The sequence below is a fragment of the Xenopus tropicalis genome, chromosome 8 (genome assembly GCF_000004195.4).
Source record: "Xenopus tropicalis strain Nigerian chromosome 8, UCB_Xtro_10.0, whole genome shotgun sequence".
Classification (NCBI taxonomy): domain Eukaryota; kingdom Metazoa; phylum Chordata; class Amphibia; order Anura; family Pipidae; genus Xenopus; species Xenopus tropicalis.
This window is the reverse complement of record NC_030684.2, coordinates 33,300,646-33,321,609: the sequence shown is the minus strand read 5'-3', so window position 1 is coordinate 33,321,609 and position 20,964 is coordinate 33,300,646. Positions and strand designations below refer to the sequence as shown.

The 20,964-nt window shown below is 39.6% G+C and overlaps 1 protein-coding gene across 1 annotated transcript in view; it reads right to left on the bottom strand.

Moving 5' to 3' along the window:
• Positions 1-3,638: 3,638 nt before the first annotated feature.
• The window catches only part of brinp1 (bone morphogenetic protein/retinoic acid inducible neural-specific 1), an 85,000-nt gene continuing 67,674 nt past the window's right edge, over positions 3,639-20,964 (bottom strand). Inside the window, exons 3-8 of the mRNA XM_002935206.5 lie at positions 18,250-18,440; positions 14,727-14,896; positions 13,613-13,718; positions 10,892-11,128; positions 8,301-8,523; positions 3,639-6,922 (exon numbers count right to left, since the gene is read on the bottom strand). Coding sequence (XP_002935252.2) covers positions 5,782-6,922; positions 8,301-8,523; positions 10,892-11,128; positions 13,613-13,718; positions 14,727-14,896; positions 18,250-18,440 — 2,068 coding nt within the window. The 3' untranslated portion in view covers positions 3,639-5,781. The remainder of the gene's footprint in view (positions 6,923-8,300; positions 8,524-10,891; positions 11,129-13,612; positions 13,719-14,726; positions 14,897-18,249; positions 18,441-20,964) is intronic.

The following is a 20,964-nucleotide window of genomic DNA, read 5'->3' as shown; positions in this document are numbered from 1 at the left end:
GAATGCAGTTGCGCGTAATTGAATGCACGTGATATGTGACAATGCACACGGTAATACTTTAGTGAATCATGCGATTTTTTTGCGTCAATTTTAACGCAAAGAAGCGTGCAATAAAAATTAGCGCACCTTAGTGAATCAACCCTACTGTATCTTGCTTACTAAGAAATTATTAAAACATTTTTTAAATCGAAAAAGATTGTTTTGCCTCCCATAGGGATCAAGTACAAGGTACTGTTAAATTAAATAGAAAAATTAGATCATTTGAAAAAAAAATTAATTATTTGCTAAATTAGGCTCTATGGGAGACAGCTTTCCCATAATTCATAGCTTTCTGGATAATAGGTTGCCAGATAATGGTTCCCATCCCTGCACCTAGGGGTTTTCAATGGTGCTGAGCTTCAATCTACATTCCATTTACCCCAAAATAACAGGAATGCCCATCTTGCCAGTAACATTTGTCACCCACCCAGTATTGGAGAACTGACAGGACTGGCTTGCTAGGGAAAGGCCACATTAAGTGGCTGGCTTTTTCTAGATAGATGGTTTGGCAGTTATCTGCTTACTGTTCTCTAAGCTTTCAGCCTAATTGTCTGTAAGCAAAAATATTTTTAAAAGGGCTGTTCACCATTATAACACTTTCATGAAATAAACATATTTCCCATGTAATTAATAATGTGCTTTTATTAACAAAAATGCACCAATTCCAATATATTCACCTGAAAAGGTTGCACTGCTTAGAGCATTAGAAATCCGCACAAGCCAGAGGGATCGCCCACACCGCGGCTGTAAGGCAGGGGGCCTCAAACTTTTTAAACAGGGGGCAGTTCATGGTCCCTCAGACTGTTGGGGGGCCGGATTATAGTTAGTCCTCAAACTCACCCCTGGTTACTACCTGTCTGTCACAGTGTGGTCCTCAGCCCGTTGCGTTGGTCGGTGTCATGTGGTAACATGAGACGCTGGGGCTAAGGACCACACTGAGGCAGACAGGTAGTAGCCCCTGTGGCAGCAGCCCTGGTGGGCCCTGCACCCCCCAGTCCGACCCTGCGTGGGTTGGATACGGCACCCCATGGTCATTTACCGGCTAAATGACCATGGGGTGCCGTATCCAACCCACGCAGGGTCGGACTGGGGGTTGGAGGGCCCACCAGGGCTGCTGCCGCAGGGGCTACTACCTGTCTGTCTCAGTGTCTGCCACAGCAGGAGCCGGTAAATGACCATGGGGTGCCGTATCCAACCCACGCAGGGTCGGACTGGGGGGTGGAGGGCCCACCAGGGCTGCTGCCCCAGGGGACCCTCAGGTGGCCCTACCCCCTAACCCCCCTCCCCACTGAGCCTCCCTAACCCCCTGCAGGGTCCACCGCCCGATGTCCCCACCTGAGCACACGTAAGTTTAAAGCATCAGGGGAGGAATGTTCGGCTAGGGGAGTGTCGGCAAGGGTTGGGTCTTGGCCGCCAGGGCCCACCGGGGAAAAACCCAGTCCGACCCTGAACCCGCGGTCTGTAGTTTGAGGACCCCTGCTGTACGGGATTCTGGCTACAGAGGAATGACGTCTCCAGCTCATCCTGGGAGTGCAGGTATCAGTCACTGCTGCACATGCCTACTTCATTTGCATGTCCTTGATCCGATTGGCTGGTATGATTCAGCCAATCAGATCAAGAATATGTAGATGAGGCAAAATGACAATCAAGAAAGTGCAGAAGCAATCATGTTGTGACTACATCAGATTTTTCATCAGTTCATCACTGCCTTTATATATTAAAAATGGTTCCCTTTTGCTAATAAAGACCAATTACAGGTATTATTTAAATGGGATATGTTTTTTTAATAAAAGTGCTTTCAAGGTTAACATCCCCTTGGTTTTTCTTCTTTCAACATCAGTTATCCACAGAATAAGGAATTGTGGGAACATCGTTTCCATGGTACCTGTAGTCGGAACCAGCAGAATAACAGAGGATAGGCAAATACGGCTTCCAGTTGCTATTGCACTTTAATATAACTTTACATGAAATGTAAATCTGTTATGGTACTTAAAAATACATCTGATTTCACTATGTAAAATGTTTTGGACCCCGATCCCTTTAAATTATCTTAACATGAAAATCCCTTTAACCAGGCATGTTATAAGGACATGCACACATTATGTTTTGGATTTATTTCAGTGAAGGTCATGCTTAGTTACTGGAGAAACCGACCTGCTGAACAACTAGAGCTTACAAAGCTGAGTTTCACTGTATAATCTCTGTTTCTGTTTGAACCGTAACCATTTGAATATATTCTTCCAATGTCATAGATCCAATAACCAATCGCCAATAACCGATCTAATTGTCAGAGAAATAGCATGTTTTTTCTTTCTATAAAACCTAATGTGAATTACAATTCCCTGTTATTGGAATAGCTGTAGCTATAAGGTAAGCTTGTGTATGGGGCGCTCCGATGGGCCTGCCCAACCAATATCTGCCCTATCAGCAGTCACTTCTTGATGTGGTCCTTACTCCAACAGCCCATTGTTGTGATTCGATTGGTTGGCCTGAAGTGGGCATATCAAGCAAAAATCCACTCATTTGGTGAGGTTGCCAACAAACAAGCGGATCATTCAGTGTATGGCCACCTTAAGTTTCTTTTCTACCATGCTGTTTGAATATCAGCGTGATACATTTTCTATATTTAATACCCTGCTATATTACTATAAAATACTATTTGTTGTGTGGCCATTTCAAAGTGTGAAAAACTGCAGCTTCCCATATGGGAATACAAAATGTTATTGTATAAAGTTGCCATTTCTTTACTCCACTCGCTTCAGTTTAATCCATATGCACATTATAAACTCCAGATAGTTATTCTCTGTGGCTTATTTATTACATGTGAAACTAAAGAACCCTGCAGTCTGCCAGTGGCGCATTTTAATGCTCTCTACTGCAACTCGGCACTAACTAATGGCAACCAATCAAATTTTGTTTTCATTGTTCTACCTGCAGCTGGCTGAAAAAACTAATTACTGATTGGATACTATGGGTTATTGCCCAGATGCAAATTTGACCAATGTCCATATATAAATCTAGCACAGGGATCCCCAACCTTTCTTACTCGTGAGCCACAGCCAAATGTAAAAAGACTTGGAGAGCAACACAAGCACCATAAAAGTTCATGGAGGAGCCAAATAAGGGCTAAGATTGGCTATTAGGTAGCCTCTATGCACACTATTAGCTTACAGGGGGCTTTATTTGGTAGGAAATCTTGTTTTTATTCAACCAAAACTTGCCCCCAAGTCAGGAATTCAAAAATAACTCCCTGGTTTGGGGGCACTGAGAGCAACATCCAAGGGGTTGGGGAGCAACATCCGAGTTTTTCATTTTGCTTTGCATCTCAATAGAGTTACTTTAGGGGAGGATTTTTTAATGAAGGAAAAAAACAGTCCAATACTGTTTCGCACCTAGTGATTGGCCAGCCACAAGCTGCAGGTTTCTCCTGCTTGCACCCCATCGCACGTGGATTCAGATGCAAATCTTTGTGCATTATTTTACACAAGGGAACAAGCTCAACCTTTGGCAGGAACATAGTACCTTGCATGTGTTTTTGCCATGCACCTTGTAAATGATATTTAACGTTCCAGTAATGAAAAGATGCTTACCTCTGTAGCTTATTTACCATTAAAGATGTCATTTATTTCTTTTTTTTCTCTCACCAGTAACATGCAGTGCCCAAAAATACTTTAGAGACTCCTACTACTACTCCCCACTTTCTTCCCAATGTAATGCATCCTTTTTTCATTCATTCTTCACCAAAAGAACAGCCAGATTAACATGGTATTATGCCAGTATTTTATGAGTCTTTAAGGTGGAACATTCCAGCACTTAGGGAGTAGGTTGTCACCCTCAGGCTTGCTGTATAATCACCGTCATTACTGATATTATCTGTTATATAACATTTTACAAATTTCTTTTACAGAACAAAAAAAACGAAGATTCTCTCCCTCATTGGGGGGCAAATGTTTATGTATATGGCAGTTAAACCCCATCACTGCTGGTTTCTCAAAGCTTGTGTAGGAGGTCAGTTGAGTATTGAAACGTCTTAGATTAATCCCACTTTAATGTCCTGGAAACAGATATGTGCTTCTCTCTCTTTTCCCCTTCCTTGGATGGTGATTGTCTTATTCAGGCTCGGGGGAAATCTGCATTATGGATGTAGAGGTGGGATTGGTGTTTAGAGAGTTGCTTGGTGGCTGCGTCAGGTGACTCGCTGGTGAATCATAATAAAGCGGACTTTCTTATAGTCTGTTGGATGGTAAAGCTTTTAGATGATACGTGTCCTTGATATGTAGTGAGGTTCCTGAAAACTAAAGACTTTATAACACAAATTCTGTTAAGGTTATTGTGCATTTTGTAATTCTGAGAATGTGCATCCCTTCAGGGCAGCAGTTCATATTTGGCACTGTCTGAAAATGAGTATGCTGAATCAATACAGAGTATGGCTACATACTTCCAGTTACCTGAAAGTCGCAAATATAGAATGAACATTGTAAGCATTTTCAGCAAAATAATAAGAGATGCCAGTGTATTCGTTTAACTCCACGATTTCTAAACTCATGACAATTTGGTCAGTTCTCTGAGAGGCAATATTGAAAAATAAAATGGTTTACAATGGCTTGGTATCAATGTGCAATATATAGATATGAATCATAATCAGAAAGTGTCTTGTACAGTATAGGAAACAGATAAAGTGCAGTGACTTGGAATCTAAATCTATATTTTTTTCCTTTTGACTCTGAGGCCAGGGTCAAAGTAAGTTGGCTTTCTCCTTTGCATTTAATTCTGATATTGAGGACAATCAAGAGTCATTATCAGGAATCTCTAAAAGATTCATATCTAACTACGGCATCTATCTATCTATCTATCATCTATCTAATATGTGACGTGCATCTGGGACATGGTTACATGTCCCTTTCTCCCCTTTTATGTGTATATTTATAACAGCATATGGGGGAATAAGACCATAGGTCGATGTACTTAGCTAAAAGGTACATTCAACAACAGCAGAGCAGATATTGCCCTGGATTGATGCAGGCATAGGAATGAACTATTTACCAGTAGGGGGGGTTACAAAGACTTGTCGTAAAATACAAACGTAAACAATAAGCAAAGTTTTATAAATGATTAGGCTAAGATTAGACAAAATCATGTACACTGTTTCTACAGATATGTATTTAAGATTGCATAGCTTAATAAATACTGGAATTAAGCACATGTGAGCAAAAATAACGCAACACTCTTCATTAAAATGACAATATTTGCAGCATTTGATAATGTGATGCACCTCGAGGCGCAGTAGAAACATACATACAGCGAAACAGCACAAACGCGGGGATGGGACTGGGAAACAAACAAGGACAATACTATGATAATATTACAGCACTGTAGTATGTATAACATGTAACCTCTGTGTTTCCCCTTGTTTACTACTAGTATTTAACATAAAAATGTACTAGTTGTGCAAGTATGTTCATACTGCACAGAGAAGTGGCCAGTTCTTTGACTGCATGGCGCTTATGCAATATTTTAAAAAATACCTTAGATGTAAGTATGTAAATATACTCATTTTATACAGTGCAACATAATCATAGTCAGACAGTAAGTTGGACTTTACATCTGTATGGAAATAGAAGAGATCTCCAAGTCAATGAAAGTGATGAAATCAGACCAATGAAATTCTCCAGAAGGTGGACCACTGAACTCTGATATTAAACATTTGACCCGGGGGTCCTTATAAAGAGGCAGAGGAGAGGGTTAACACAATTTCACTGTCATATGGTCAGCCTGTTTCAGAATCTCAGTGTTGTACAAATCCAGCGCGTGGTTTACACGTATGATCTCACTGTTTGTCAACTTCAAGCGGTGTTTCAGCATACAAGAAAAAAGGTCCAGCTGGGGTTTGCCTGGTCCGGCAGGTGGGGCCAGGCGATTGATCCTCTCACGAATATCCAACATGAGCAGCATTACCGATGATGATGAGTAGAACTGCCCACTTTGGGAATAGGACTGATTGACCTGCTGCACTGCACTGCGGAGGAGATCTGGATTGAATCGTAAGCTATAACCATACAACTGAACTTCTGAGATCTTCACATAATACTGTCGCTTGGTTGGATCAGAAAGATCTACTGGGCTTTGGCCAGTGTCATTGCGGAAAAGAGTTGGAAGGCGGGTGCGACTGCGAAGGTAAATATGCACAGTTTCAAAGAATGTCTTCCAGCGGTTTCCCAATAACAGAGTCCAGTTAAAGCACTGGCTGTTCTGAAGCCTTGTTTTCTCCCACTTTGGATAGCCATGCTCACCAAAAGGCATACTCCACCCTTCTGAATGGCTTCCACTAAACGGATTGACATAGACAAAAAAGCTTGGGTCTAAGGTGGTGTTACGGGCCTGGCAGATGCGCATGGACATTCCAATAACCATGTGAATAAACTCTACTCGATTTTTGTTGCTTTTTAATGTGAGCGACATCCTCTTTCTCCAGCGTGGATCAAAAAAGGTGTCTAATCGTATCTCATTACTAATGAAGGTGGTATGGACATGTAGTCGGGAGTCCATCTTCTGCAGAAGATAGCGCAACTCCTGATCTTGAAAGTCCAGTTCAGTCTCAAGACTCATAAATTGTTCACTACGTTCTGAGTCTACATTCTGTGCCTCACAACGACCACGATAGAGTTTGAAGCCCTTGTTGCAGGAGCCGCATAGTGAAATGTTGGCCATACTGCACATTGCGCAACTCTGGTTTCCCCCAATAATGCAAGGAATGGGTCGCTGGCAAAGGGTACTACCTCCGTGGCACACACAGCTCCTTTGACTCTCCAAAAAGGTTCCCCAAAAACCATTCTCATTGCAGTAAAGTAAGGACTGCACTCTAGCCAGCCACTGTTGAATTGTCCTGTTAAAGAAAGAAATTAAAAGCCTTAGATCATATAAATATATTGTACATGATGAATAAAAATATACTAACTAGCCCTTTTCTTGAAGACACAGGAATAAAATTAGCAAAGTCTGCAGAAGGCCTACATTTCCTCAGTTCTAAAAATATGGAGCAAAATGCTTAGTACAAGCAGTTTCGGGCACAAGGCACAAATGCAAGAAACCCCTAGGCAGGTTAAAGTTAAAGGAATGAATAACAACTGTCTACTGGGGCAATGTAAAATAAAATTTGACTGAGAAGAACAGTGTACGATAGAATTGGAGTGTAGAGGAAGGGGGTCAGAAGGTAAGAGGCAAGAGCAAAGGTAGAAATGCAGAAAAGAAAAAGCATGGTGAAAACTAAAGGTAAAGTAAAACAGAGTAGTAAAATAGGATAAAGGAGGGGAGAGGAGAGAAGGAGTGAAAAAAAACAGCGTAGAGCGAATGAGAAAGATAAAATGGTGAAAACAGGGTGGTATGGAATACAGAAGTTGAGCTAAGGGAAAGGTAGGAATGAGCATAAAAGGCAATATCTTAATCTCTTAATATGACAATGTTTTCGAATAAAGATAAGTACAAGGAACTAAGAGTAAAGAAAGCCCTCTTATATCAAAAACAAAAAACTCTAAAATCAGTTTATTGATTAGAAATGTGAATATGTGTGAATTAGCCTAATGTCCCATGGGGAGGATTAGTAGCTGTGATTTTTAAAAAGCAGGTTCCAGCTCGTTTTGTGTCTACATAGAGAAGAATATAAATCGCCAGTACCTAAACCGACGATACTACTTCATATCGCTTATCACTCCGAACCGCTATGAGCCCCTTTTTCAAGCGATTTTACAAAGAAAGCATTGTCATTCAAAACTATTGGAATCGCTGAAAGTAAAACCCGCTGAGCGCGAAGTCGCTGCGATTTCTCTATTGCACTGAATGTAAATTCTAATTGTGGGCGGGGAAAATGACACCTGGATTTGTGGGAAATAGACTTGTCACTGGAACTCACTTTTTAAAAATCGCAGCGACTAAATTTCCCCGTGGGACATTAGCCTTAAGGTCAGAGTGAGACTGGGGTGCCAGGGGCCCACCAGAGAACCCTATACTGTGGGTCCAGTCTCCAAGCAATTTTTCCTTCTCTCTTCACTTGCAATATTTATTCTCTTAATCACTTCCCCATACATATTATTTATTCTTCCTTCTATTTATTTTCTTTGTTCTCATATAGAAATGAGGAATGACCGTGGTAAAGGCATACAAGGAAAATGGCCGACTGACACCTGGGTCCCCCGGGAGTTTTCCTGGTACCCTGGTGGGCCAGTCCGACATTTTCATCCCTTTCAAGTAATATAATAAACACTTACCACTCTCTAGGCAGCTGGTGATTGGGATTGTGCCGACACCGCAGGCTAAGTCCAAAAAGTTTGCGTGCTGTGCGCTGCATCTTTTGCCGCTGCACCTCTAGTGAATTCTGGAGTAATTTATAGCGACTCTGCAGTTCCCAGTCATTGCCCCAATGCTGGTGAATGGCTCCAATGCTCAGAAAATGGCTGCTAGGTAAATGCTTCATATAAGATTTAAACTCATCTGAAAAAAATAATGGTCAAGGAGTGCATGAGAACACAAGAGTTATAAAATGCTTTGTATGTACAGATCACAAAAGTGGTTAGGTATAAACACAAATAAACACAATAATAAACACAAATAAAAATGCACAACCTAACAAATAATCTTTAATAACAGAATTGGGACCTTAACATCAGAATAAAAAAGTGTCACAACAGGTAACTGCACACTTCACTCTATATACACAATCCAGTTCACAGTCACATTCAGGAGCCATCTTGGATCAACAGCAAGCGGCAGGGGATGGAGGGCTGAAACAAGCTGGAGAAACAACACCTACCAAACATCTTAAGCTCATTCTGTTGAATTTGAAACACACACTACAAGCAGATATTTAACAACTTTCCACAGACATATGAAAAGCAATCCATGAGCTAGGCAAGTGTGCCACACACATTAAAAACCTAAATGAGGGCGTAGGCTGAGAACCATAACAAGTAGACAGATAAACAAGCTACTTTTACAAATATAAATAAGTGCAATTTTCAGTGTATGCTCCTCACTTCAGATACCTCGTGACAGATAAACTAGCTAAATTGGAGAAGGAGGTAGATCCATTAACTAACAAAGTTGCGAGGCCTGGAGATCAATCCTGCAGGCACTGTTCCCTCTAAGCCTATGGTGTGCACAAAGAATTTTGTATGAAAACTCATACTTTTTTTGACCCGGTGACCAAAAGAACATGGATAATGTACTATGTTCATGCCATGATCAAAGCACACAACTGATTGCTACTGTAGTAAAATTCTATTCTTTAAATGCTAGGGACTAAACGTAATTTAGTCATGAAATGTAAAGCATATATTTTCCTTCAATGTATGTTATTTGGTTACATCTCACCCACCCAAATGGCATAATTTGTACTGCATCTATCCCATCACATTTTTCTAACACAAATAGCAGCTTTTACCAGGTGGCCATTTTCACTGTGACACATTATCAGTGACTTTATATCTGCAAACAATGCATGTGCAGGCTTAAGGTCCCCATACACGGGCCGACTATAGCTGCCGATATCGGTCCCTTGGACAGATTCGGCAGCTAATTGGCCCGTGTATGGGCAGAACAGAGCGGCCTGGCCGACCGATATCTGGCCTGAAATTGTCCAGATCTCGATCGGCCAGGTTAGAAAATCTGGTCGGATCGGGGACCGCATCGGCTCGTTGATGCGGTCCCCGAACCGACTGCCCCATAGCCACAAATGGCCAGGGCCAGGGCCAGGGCCAAGGGCCAAACGATCGGATAATTTTTTTTTCAAGTTACTTTCTACCTGATATCGCCCACCCGTAGGTGGGGATATCGGGTGAAGATCCGCTTGCTTGGGGACATCGCCAAGCGAGCGGATCTTATAGTGTATGGGGACCTTTACACAGGCAGAACTTACTTTGATAAAAAAAGTTCTGCTTTGATTGAGCCCTGTAATGGTTAAGATGAGCTCAGGAGATTGTTTCACCAAGAGACCCATTTTTAAAGGTCCTACCTAATTTGTTGAATAAGAGCTTGACTTCCAAGAATAAATCGAAAGGAGTCTCCATTTTAGTTAGTGCCAAATTAGTATTTCAAATGCATCTGTTAGGGGACCCCAAGGGTTGCTATTTAACGCTAATCTGCTCTATAGAAAATCAGTTCCATACGTAAATTAATCTATATGTACCCAATAACAACCAATTGCAATTTCTCTTTAGAACATTAGAACTTTTTTCAGCACAAAAATAAGAGGAGATGTATCGTAGAAGGCAATATAAATTGTATATTACACCTATAACAAGATATTCCCATGTCAGCTGCACAAACTATAACTAAACAGCAGGAAAAGTGGCTAAAAAAATAGATACTTATATTACAAACTAGCATGAGAGCTAAGCACCCTCTAAATAGAGAATATATATCGCTTCCCTAGACACTCTGTGTTTGTATGGATGTTATTTTTACAGATCACTTATAACTAATGCCTGGATAGGGATACAAGCTTGATCCAATTGAGCTTTGATTGGTATAGAACTTGGCCTATCACGGACAAAGGACCATATAGCACCTCAATGGCTCAATTACTTTTCTTTTATCAAACGGCAAAAAGGTAGCAAATCAACACAAAAACAGTTCTTGCTTCAGGATAGGGGCCCAGCAATGGATCTGTACATCAGTTGGAACTATGATAATTTTGAGAAATATAAAAAGCCACTCTGTAAGACCACTTTAAACACAAAAGGATGAAAATAATATTGCTCAACAAAACACATCCATGGAGTAAATAAAGATATGGCGAGTTACAAAGCATATGCAGCTACAATTGGCAAGAACTTTAAGATACACAACTCTCTGGGCTCACCTGAGCTCTCGAAGTCTCGGTATGCTTGTGCCCAAGCTTTGCCCTGATTGGCCAGTGTGTTTTCCATTATCTGTATATCATTTATAGGGCAGTTACACTGAGGGTAAGATTCAGAGCACAGGCAGGAGCACTGGCTATTCTTGCACACGTATTCTCCTTCCCCATTGCACATGATGTAACTCAATGCAGACTGCACAAACTTCTCCCGCAGGTATTGAGGGACAATGATCTGTAGACCTGGGAGAAGTGACATGATAGAGACAATTAGAATAATAAGTACACATTATTCAAGCATTATACACAAACAACAGAAGATCACTCATTGTAAGGCTTTGGAAGGTTCAGGAATTACTTTATATGTAAGTCAATTCTCTCTCTCTCTAATTTGAAAGTGGGTTATGCCCTTATAATTGTGTTGGTGCTGTGGAGCGAGCATTCCGCCAATTGTCTCTTAACCAGATAAATTGATTATTTTTTATTTATGAACTTATACTGCCTGCTGTCAGCATTAGGAAAGGGTTAAATGGTCAGGTGGGGAATTAACAACGATCTTTAACCCCTTACGATCCTAATTAGCATAAAGTTAATTAGGATTCGGATTTGGTTCGGGATTTGGCAGAATCCCTCGGGGTGGGTTCGCCTGAACCCAAAAAAGTGGGTTTGGTGCATCCCTGATATATATATATATATATATAAGAAGAAAAAGAAGCCGCTCTCTCAGGACTTAGGTGCAAAAATAAAAAGTAATTTATTGAGTAGACGAACTGACGTTTCGGCTGAACACCTCAGCCTTTCTCTTTGAGAAAGGCTGAGGTGTTCAGCCGAAACGTCAGTTCGTCTACTCAATAAATTACTTTTTATTTTTGCACCTAAGTCCTGAGAGAGCGGCTTCTTTTTCTTCTTATCTCGGTTTCACTGTGAAGACTGCACCCAGGCGGATTTGAGATTTATACGTGAGTGCCAGTATTGCATTTTGACTTTATATATATATATATATATATATATATATATATATATATATATAGCGCATATATAGAGAGAGCACTCACGGCATACAAGTATAGAAAAAATCTATTTATTCAGTCACCGTATCTACGCGTTTCAATCCCCACAGGATAGTCATCAGGATCCTGTGGGGATCGAAACGCGTAGATGCGGTGACTGAATAAATAGATTTTTTCTATTCTTGTATGCCGTGAGTGCTCTCTCTATATATGCTCTTTCTATTTTATGGTCAGCACCCGGCGAGTGCCTTTGATGTGGTGAGTGCCGATTTCCAGTAGATATATATATATATATATATATATGAAGTAGCTGGTACCGCACTCACAGGACTTATGAAAGTACAAAGATTTATTCAGAAGTTGTGTCTAACGTTTCGGCTACCACTGCAGCCTTTCTCAAAGTCTTTGAGAACACTGAATAAATCTTTGTACCCAGGTATAGGACCCATTATCCAGAATGCTCGGGACCAAGGGTATTCCGGATAAGGGGTCTTTCCGTAATTTGGATCTCAATACCTTAAGTCTACTAAAAAATCAATAAAACATTAATTAAACCCAATAGGATTGTTTTGCATCCAATAAGGATTAATTATATCTTAGTTGGGATCAATTACAAGGTTCTGTTTTATTTCTACATAGAAAAAGGAAATGAGTTTTAAAATTCTGAATTATTTGATTAAAATGGAGTCTATGGGAGACGGGCATTCCGTAATTCGGAGCTTTCTGGATAACGGGTTTCCGGATAAGGGGTCCGATACCTGTACTTTCATAAGTCCTGTGAATGCGGTACCAGTTACTTTTTGTTACTTTACCATTATATTCTGTAAATATATATATATATATATATATATGTGTTTGAAGTGATACAATTAATTTTGTAGCCCTTTTAACCTATTGCAAAGTGTCAGTACAGCTGGAAATGACAATGTAAGGGTGATATAAAATATAGTACAGTCCGACATTGCTAGGTATGGTAAGGGTCATTTTAATACATAGGTAAAAGGGGCATTTTCCCAGGGCCCACCAGGATAGGAGGCACAATTTTATCTGGGATAACTTTTGGCAGAAGCATCCTGCAGAGATGGCAGACCCCTCATTTCAATCAGCAGGAATCGGCATACAGTATGGTTATTTTGATTTATTTGCCCTGTTTCCTGTGGCATCACCATTTTATCATGTTTCTGCTCCTAGGGCTTTTGATCCAGGGCGGCACACCTGGGCATCATTTCTTCACTGCCCGCCTTACTTACTTATATTGAACTTTACATGCTTCAGTTATTCTATCACAAATTTCTTGGGGCAGTGGGGGCCCACCAATAAAATTTTGCCCAATGCCTGCTGGTACCTCAAAGCAGCCCTGGGTATAGTAACACAATCCTATAAATGATAGGAATATTTCATATCACTTAAATTACTAATTAGAGGTTCCACAAATAATGGTATGGCATTTACATATAAAAGAATTGGAAAGGGTGTTCAGCAAACAGGATGGTGAGGGTTAGTTTAAGATCATTACTGCGTGTTTACATTACTTTAACCAGTGAAACAGACAACAGCACTACTTTTTTCCCAGCTAGCTGTCAGGCAAGAGGAGAGTCTGGGCTACAATTACAAATTCTTCATCATTTCCAATGTTTATTCATATGACTTGTTCATTTCTTTCCTTTATACAGAAGGCATACCATTTAGTACTGCTTTACAATGTACACAGACTTACCCTGTAAGTGCAGCTTGCTCTCCATGCTCTGAAGTAGCACTGAACTAACAGAGTCAAGATTGTCATAGCTGCTGCACCCCAGCGGCCCAGTCCGAGTTTCTGTTACCTGGAAATAAATTAAGTATTATGCCACGGTATTTTTATAATTCCTTTCATTTGTGCACCATTTGCCAGGGCCAGGCCTAGGTATGTTGTCACCAAAGACAAGTGCTTCAATGGATGCCCCCCCTCCACCATGGCCTAACCTTACCAATTAAACCATGCCAATTACCAATGACCCACAGCCTGCAGGACTACTTATCCCATAAAAGCCTCTATAAGAAAGAAAGCTTAGCCCCTAAGAAGCAGATATTTCACCCTTTTGAAAAATGAACCTTTGTATTTCCACAGCTGGGTAAAGGGGGTTGATATTCTGTAAGGCCAGCATTAACTTCTGCAGGCAAACCATATATCCCTTGTATATACCCCTTGTAAGCAAGTAAAGGGTTGTGTTTTAGGGTGAATATAATAAACTAAGTATTCTACCGCCACCCTCAGTTCAAGGAAAACTTGTTTGAATAAAAAACTTGAATACCCGAAAAATTCAAGTTTGAAAATATGACTTGACTTTGCATAAGACTTTTCCCATTGAGTTCTATAGAATTTGTACATTTGAGTTTTTGGGGATTTTGCACTTAATAAATACCAGATATTCAAGTTTTTGAATGCTTTTATAGTTTGAATGCTTTTATAGTGGATCCACTTCCTAGGTGAAAAGTCCTGTATTGAACCAATGAGTCCCAACAAGATTGAAACTGGTCTGTTTTTGTGCATCTGCTCAGCATACTACTTTGGCTATCACTTAAAATCCAGTGGGTGAGGATTGGTCTCAAGGGTATGACTGTGCCCTAGGCACATGACTTTTCAGCCTTCCCCTACATCCCACGTATCCCACTGCACGTATGACAGCACATAGAGATGTTCCGCAGGGATCAGGGACCACAAACAGAGTGCCAACTAATCACACCAGGAGGGGCTTGGGGCAGGGACTTAAAAGGAATTCATGTTTTCTTTTACTGGGTGATGGGTTATCTGCACTTTAAACTTTCTTCTTTCTCTTCTGCATAAACGCTACCTTAATGGCTCCTGTGGATATTTGGATTTCATGAAGTTTTCTCATGGTCCCATCCCTGTCCACGAAATATGATGATGCCAAATGATGAAGAGATTCAACACTCTGACTTCCATTCCCTGAATGGCGATCTAGCCTGCTTTTATCCATGTACATTGTCAGTGCCTCCTCGCCTGCAAAATATGAAGAATACAGTGAATTGATGCAATAACATAAGTGCAACAATAAATAAATACATTAAGGAATTACATTATAACTGTGGGTATAAGTATGGAGTGCAAACTACTCCATGTAACCTTATTACCTGTACTGGCAGTTTTGCTTCAGAACTTGTATAAAGTACAGGTATAGGACCCGTTATCAAGAATGCTCGGGACCAAGGGTATTCCGGATAAGGAGTCTTTCTGTAATTTGGATCTAAAATCTATTAAACAATCAATAAAACATTAATTAAACTCAAAAGGGTTATTTTGAATCCAGTAAGGATTAATTATATCTTAGTTGGGATCACATACAAAGCACTGTTTTATTTTTACAGAGAAAAAGGAAATCAATTTTGAAAATCTGAATTATTTGATTAAAATGGAGTCTATGGGAGACGGGCTTTCCGTAATTCGGAGCTTTCTGGATATCGGGTTTCCGGATAACGGATCCCATACCTCTTTTTACTTTAAGAAATGTAATGGGTGACAGCTAACACAGTATTCATGAGAGGGTTGGGGGTTACCCCTTTATGGCAATGGCTTAATTTTTTTGTATATATATAAAATGTTTTTAGATGTTAGCATTTTGGTGAGTTTTCACCACTATGTATTGCTGCAAATAGATGTTGAGTAGAAGTAATAGCACAAACCTGGCTTTCCTCTCCTCTTCTGTTTGCTGTTCTGATCTTGGAAGGTTATACAAAGTCATAATTAATCTAAACCTCCCTGTATCATATGCAACTTTAGTGTCTGAAGTATAGTAAGTATAAGAAAGAAGGGTTTGGGTCCTTAAAGCACTGGGCTGATTGTTCCTTAGGGTACAATTAATATAGCCATAATATTTATTATGACATGTTTAGGGCCTCACTGCCATTTCTAAGTGTTGCATGTCAAGTGCAGACTCTATCTCCACTCTACACCACTAACTGGCAAATAACAATTTTGGCCAGACAAGTTGCACTTCATTAATATTATGATTATACCTGGCCTAGGAGAGCTCCACAGACCATTTTATTTTTATATATTGAGTCTGCAGAAATGTAGGTATGCATGCTCTAAAATACGCTGGTAGCCTCCTTTAGAAATATATTGTGGTCTTAAAGTTCTCTCACCTATAAAAATCCATAGCTGGGAAAGATCATCCTGCCGCATCAATGTATTGGTCAGTAACCACATTGTAAAGATAATGCAACTAGGCAAAGAATGCCAGCCAATAAATACCAAAGAAAAATACTTAGAACGAAGGGTAGCCCTGTTAGGGGGCCCCATGACAGCATGGGCATTGGACAGTCTAGACAGCCCCGGATCACGAAAAAAATTGCAATATAAGCAAGCAAGATTTTTTTTACTTAACTTGTTTTTAAAGCCATGTGGAGGCCTGAAACACATCAAGTGACTGGGTACATCCTTTTAACGATGCATAAATGAAGGCATTTGTAACTTGATATTGTCTCAATGGACATGCATCTTCTAGATAAACCTCTACAGCTGGACATTTAGAGCCTTATGGAGGTTCCTTTTAGTGTGCACCCCCGGAGTGTGCACTTGGTTGGCTGTTAACTAGAATGGTGCACGCTTATGTACAACATGTTGCTCAACAACCCCTTTGATGTTGCTCCCATTGGTCTCAAAGTTGGAGGCACAATGACCATGTGTACTGCTAAACAGAGCCTCTAGTAGTCTGCCAGTGCACATTGGGCTACTAATTAACCAATCTGAGTCCTTATTGGTCAAATGCAAGGAAAGTTTTTGTGCTTGTGTTGCTCCCCAGTTTTTTTTCATTGATATGTTGCTCATGGGTTAAAAAGGTTGGGAACCTCTGCTCTACATTTTACTAAAAGTTAAGTGGGATGACCCCTTTCAGGTGTAGGGTCACTTTTAGTCAGTGAAAAACAAAAAAATAAATAAAAGCATCCCTTACAAATCCTAATTATCACAGGGGGTAGATAGTTGATGAGAACAGAGAAAAAGCAGAAATTCTGAAGTGTCTACGACAACTGAGGAACCAGTTCATGAAGGACTCCTTTTTAATATGCCCAATTCTAGTAATATAACTACTGACGCATGGGTCACTCGGGAGGAAATTCAAAAGAGACTTGAACATGTAAAGGTAAACAAAGGTCCAGGACTGGATGGGATTCTTCCCAGGGTACTAAACAAACTTAGCTCTGTGATTGCCAAACCTCTCCGCTTAATTTCTCAGGATTCCTAAAGGGCTAGCATGGTGCCGAGAGACTGGCGTATTGCTGATGTGGTGCCGTTATTCAAATGGAAGGTTTTCTTATTGGACTAGTAATGTTAGTAGAGTACCACAGGGGTCAGTCCTTGGTCCTTTGCTTTTTAAATTGTTTATTAATGACCTGGAGGTGGGCATAGACAGTACTGTTTCTAAACTAACCTTTCCATGCAGGATGCTGCCGCTTTTGCAGACTAATTTGACAAAATTGCAGTGAAACTGAGGTTCAATGTTGAAAAGTGCAAAGTTATTATAAATGTGAGTTATACACTAAAAAAGTAGTGTGTTGGGAATATCCTTAATTATAGGAAAGTATATATATTCCCTCTGTTATAGGGTTCACATCCTCATAAATCACATATTGGTTATGAGAAGCTTACATGTTTCCTAATAAAAACAAACAGGACAAATAAATAAAAGTCTTTCAGTAGCCTCCAGTGTTATCTGTACTCCTCAACAGGTTACAGACCCCGTGCTGGCTGTACAGCATTTCCAAATTCAGATATCAATGACCCGGAGAGTACACATTTTCTCAGTGGATATGTGTAATTTTATTGAGACATCACAGCTCTACGTTTTGGCTAACAGCCTTCCTCAGGTGCATAAGGGAGGCTGTTAGCCAAAACATCTAGTGCTGTGATGTCTCAATAAAATAACACATATCCACTGAGAAAATGTGTACTCTCCGGGTCATTGATATCATTCTGATCTCCCACATATAGATCACCACATTCCCCTATTTTCATTATAATATTGGGTAATGAGAAGTCCCAATATTGTATTACAGAAAATTGGCCTTGCCTCAGGGACATCAGGAAATTCTGGGTACAATACTTGATGTTTTAATCCTTTTTATTTTATTTACTGTTTTGCATGTCTATGTCTCTCCTTTGTAAAATGGGAGAGTTTGGGATTTTTAATGAATGTGGATTTTTTTTCCATGAATAGGCAGAATACATTTGTGTTTTAGGCAAGGGTGTATAAACAGTAGGCGCAATAATCTCTGCAAAACACTGCATGATTCAGCAGAGCTAGATAGCAATAACAAATTCTATTTCTATATTAATAGCAGAGTGTTTTCTCTCACCCCCCAATGTGGCAGAAACCAATAGGTGCGTGCCATACTTCTTGATGATGGTCTCTGTTATTTGTTGTGAGGAAGGCCTCCGACCAAGTTGCCGCAAACTTTGCTGAAATTCAGGCATTAATGGTAAAGGATGACGGAGTGGCTCCTTCCGGTCCACTGCCACGTTTCTCACCTTCCAGCGGGCAAATTCCCTTTATAACAAATGCACAAAAAAAGAAGAAATTAGACCAAACAAAGCACTCAGAGTCACTGTGGCGGCCTGGCTGCAGAAAAATCCTCTCCATGTGTCTGTAGCGAGGTCAATGCAGTAAATCTTGGTGCAGACACAGGAGAAAGCAAATGCCTGCAGATCGGCTGATTCTCAGCCTGAGTTATGTCCAAGCCCCTTGTGGCTTTAGCCTTATTCCAAAAAACCTGCATTAACTGATTGAATGACTGACAAAGCGAAAACTTAACTGAAACTGAAAGTTTGTGCTTGTACAAGTACATATAAATATGGTACAGGTATGGGCAGTATTATCCAGAAGGCTCGGGACTGTGAGGATCTCAATTTGGATTACCATACTTTGCTAAAAAAAGAATTTATACTTTATGGGGGTTATTTGTATGTATGTATGTATGTATGTATGTCTTTATTTATAAAGTGCTACTTATGTACGCAGCGCTGTACAGTAGAATACATTAATACAAACAGGGGGTTATTAAGATAATAGATAAATACAAAGTATAACAATAAATACAAATAAATAAAAGATACAGTTGCAATAAGAGTCAAAAACACAAGAGGTTGGAGGTCCCTGCCCTGTAGAGCTTACAATCTATATCTTTATATATTTAAATATATATATATTTAAGGTTTTTTCACCAAAATACTATTTTGTACAGGTATCGGACCCCTTATCCGGAAACCCATTATCCAGAAAGTTCCAAATAATGGAAAGGCCATCTCTCATAGACTCCATTATAAACAAATAACTCTTTTTTAAAATGATTCCCTTTTCTCTGTAATAATAAAACATTACCTGTACTTGATCCCAACTAAGATATAATTACCCCTTATTGGGGGCAGAACAGCCCTATTGGGTTTATTTAATGGTTAAATGATTCCCTTTTCTCTGTAATAATAAAACAGTACCTGTACTTGATCCCAACTAAGATATAATTACCCCTTATTGGAGGCAGAACAGCCCTATTGGGTTTATTTAATGGTTAAATGATTTACCTTTTCTCTGTAATAATAAAACAGTACCTGTACTTGATCCCAACTAAGATATAATTACCCCTTATTGGGGCAGAACAGCCCTATTGGGTTTATTTCATGGTTAAATGATTCCCTTTTCTCTGTAATAATAAAACAGTACCTGTACTTGATCCCAACTAAGATATAATTACCCCTTATTGGGGGCAGAACAGCCCTATTGGGTTTATTTAATGGTTAAATGATTCCCTTTTCTCTGTAATAATAAAACAGTACCTGTACTTGATCCCAACTAAGATATAATTACCCCTTATTGGGGGCAGAACAGCCCTATTGGGTTTATTTAATGGTTAAATGATTCCCTTTTCTCTGTAATAATAAAACAGTACCTGCACTTGATCCCAACTAAGATATAATTAATCCTTATTGGGGGCAGAACAGCCCTATTGGGTTTATTTAATGGTTAAATGATTCCCTTTTCTCTGTAATAATAAAACAGTACCTGTACTTGATCCCAACTAAGATATAATTAATCCAAAACAAGCCCATTGGATTTGTTCAATATTTAAATTATTCTTAGCAAACTTAAGTGATGGAGATCCAAATTGCGGAAAGACCCCTTATCCAGAAAACACCAGGTCCCGAGCATTCTGGATAACAGGTCCCATACCTGTAGCAGAAAAAAAATGCAAAAAAGCAAAAATATGCCATCTAAAAGCTGTCAAGGTCATGTAGAAGTCAATCTTCATTTTACAACTGGAAGATCGTTCTTCATATGTTTTGGACGTTTGCATTTGTGCAGCAATATGAAAAGATTTTTTCATTTTAGGCCTTCTTCTGAGACCAAAATGGGATGACCTAGATTTTTTCTATTTTACTTTAACTGATATTGAGAATTATTATATCTGCGAGCGCTTGGTGCATACACTATATACTTATATATATACAGGTATTGGACCCCTTATCCGGAAACCCGTTATCCAGAAAGCTCCAAATTACGGAAAGCCTGTCTCCCATAGACTCCATTTTAATCAAATAATTCAGAATTTTAAAACTGATTTCCTTTTTCTATGTAGAAATTAAACAGTACCTTGTAATTGATCCCAACTAAGATATAAATAATCCTCACTGGATGCAAAACAATCCTATTGGGTTTAATTAATGTTTTATTGATTTTTTAGTACACTTAAGGTATGGAGATCCAAATTACGGAAAGACCCCTTATCCGGAATACCCTTGGTCCCAAGCATTCTGGATAATGGGTCCTATACCTGTATATTATGTAAATATACTTTGCCAATACTGTTTTGTTTCTCTTATGGTGTAAGGGTGTGAGAGAACATTATTTGTTTATAATCCTCATGATTATAGTGTATATATATTGGCTGTTTCTCAGACTGACTTCCAGTGTGAATTTCTACTTTTAAATGAACAGTACATCCACTTTGGATGCCAATTAATGCTATGTCAGTTGAGAAAGCTATTGTTATAGCAAAACGGCAGCACTGTTGCAAAGT